At 46.8% G+C, this 802-nt stretch overlaps 1 protein-coding gene across 1 annotated transcript; it reads left to right on the top strand.

Moving 5' to 3' along the window:
• Nucleotides 1-24: 24 nt before the first annotated feature.
• Nucleotides 25-775, top strand: LOC107576860 (uncharacterized; the record flags this gene model as incomplete). Its single annotated transcript, XM_016262981.1, has 1 exon — nucleotides 25-775. A coding segment is annotated over exon 1 (751 nt), but the record flags the coding sequence as incomplete, so codon positions are not given.
• Nucleotides 776-802: the final 27 nt, after the last annotated feature.

The raw sequence follows: 802 nt of genomic DNA, 5'->3' as shown, positions 1-802 counted from the left end.
AATAATTTCTACAGTGTCCATTTGATGATCCACATTCAGAGGGAAGCTAACTGGAAGAACATCATGAGGCCTACTGGTCTAAGTCCAGCGGTTGCACAGCTGGACCAGTGTGGCCTTGTTAACAATGAGGAAAAGTACCTGTCTTCTTTAAACCAAGCTGTTCACATGGAAGCGCTGAAGATGTGTAGCTTGTCTGAGTCGCCTGTGTCGATAACAACAGATGATTTCGATTTGGTCTGTTCCACAGAAAGAACCATTGTGTCATATATCAGCAGCGTAAAGAATGACGCATCGGTTGTAGATAACCTATCGCACGTTAGCGACACATTATCCCCTTCCTTATTCTGCTCTTCCCTGTCCACGTCATCTTTCAGTGGCTTCTCTCCATCCTTCTCCTCCCCTTCCTCCAGCCACTCATCTGGCTCAATATCAGAGCTGTGTTTGACTTCTCCATCTCTTTCAACTCTCTGCGGTCCACCTGAGGCCCAGGGCCTTCTCTACAGTTGCACACCTCCAGAAGGATGTTTGTATCCCAAGTCTCCTAAACGAGAACCTGTTGCTGAATTCCATCTTTGTAACAAGAAGCTTCTGCACAAGGAAGAACTCTTTCAGTATCTCTGCACTGACACAGGCGCAGCCAAAGAACAAACCCAGCATCTTAACCTTCACAATACTCGGACAGAAGTATCAGAAAAGCTTCCTACACTGCAGCAGTTGAAGAATGATCTGGGACTGAGCGGGTTTCCTGCAGCTGAGGGAATGAATGAACACCTGAGTGAAGAACAGCCATGCAAATGGATGG

This window comes from Sinocyclocheilus grahami, unplaced genomic scaffold (genome assembly GCF_001515645.1).
Source record: "Sinocyclocheilus grahami isolate Dianchi unplaced genomic scaffold, SAMN03320097.WGS_v1.1 scaffold4484.1, whole genome shotgun sequence".
Classification (NCBI taxonomy): domain Eukaryota; kingdom Metazoa; phylum Chordata; class Actinopteri; order Cypriniformes; family Cyprinidae; genus Sinocyclocheilus; species Sinocyclocheilus grahami.
Note: the sequence above shows the minus strand (reverse complement) of the source record. Positions and strands in the feature narration are given on the sequence as shown.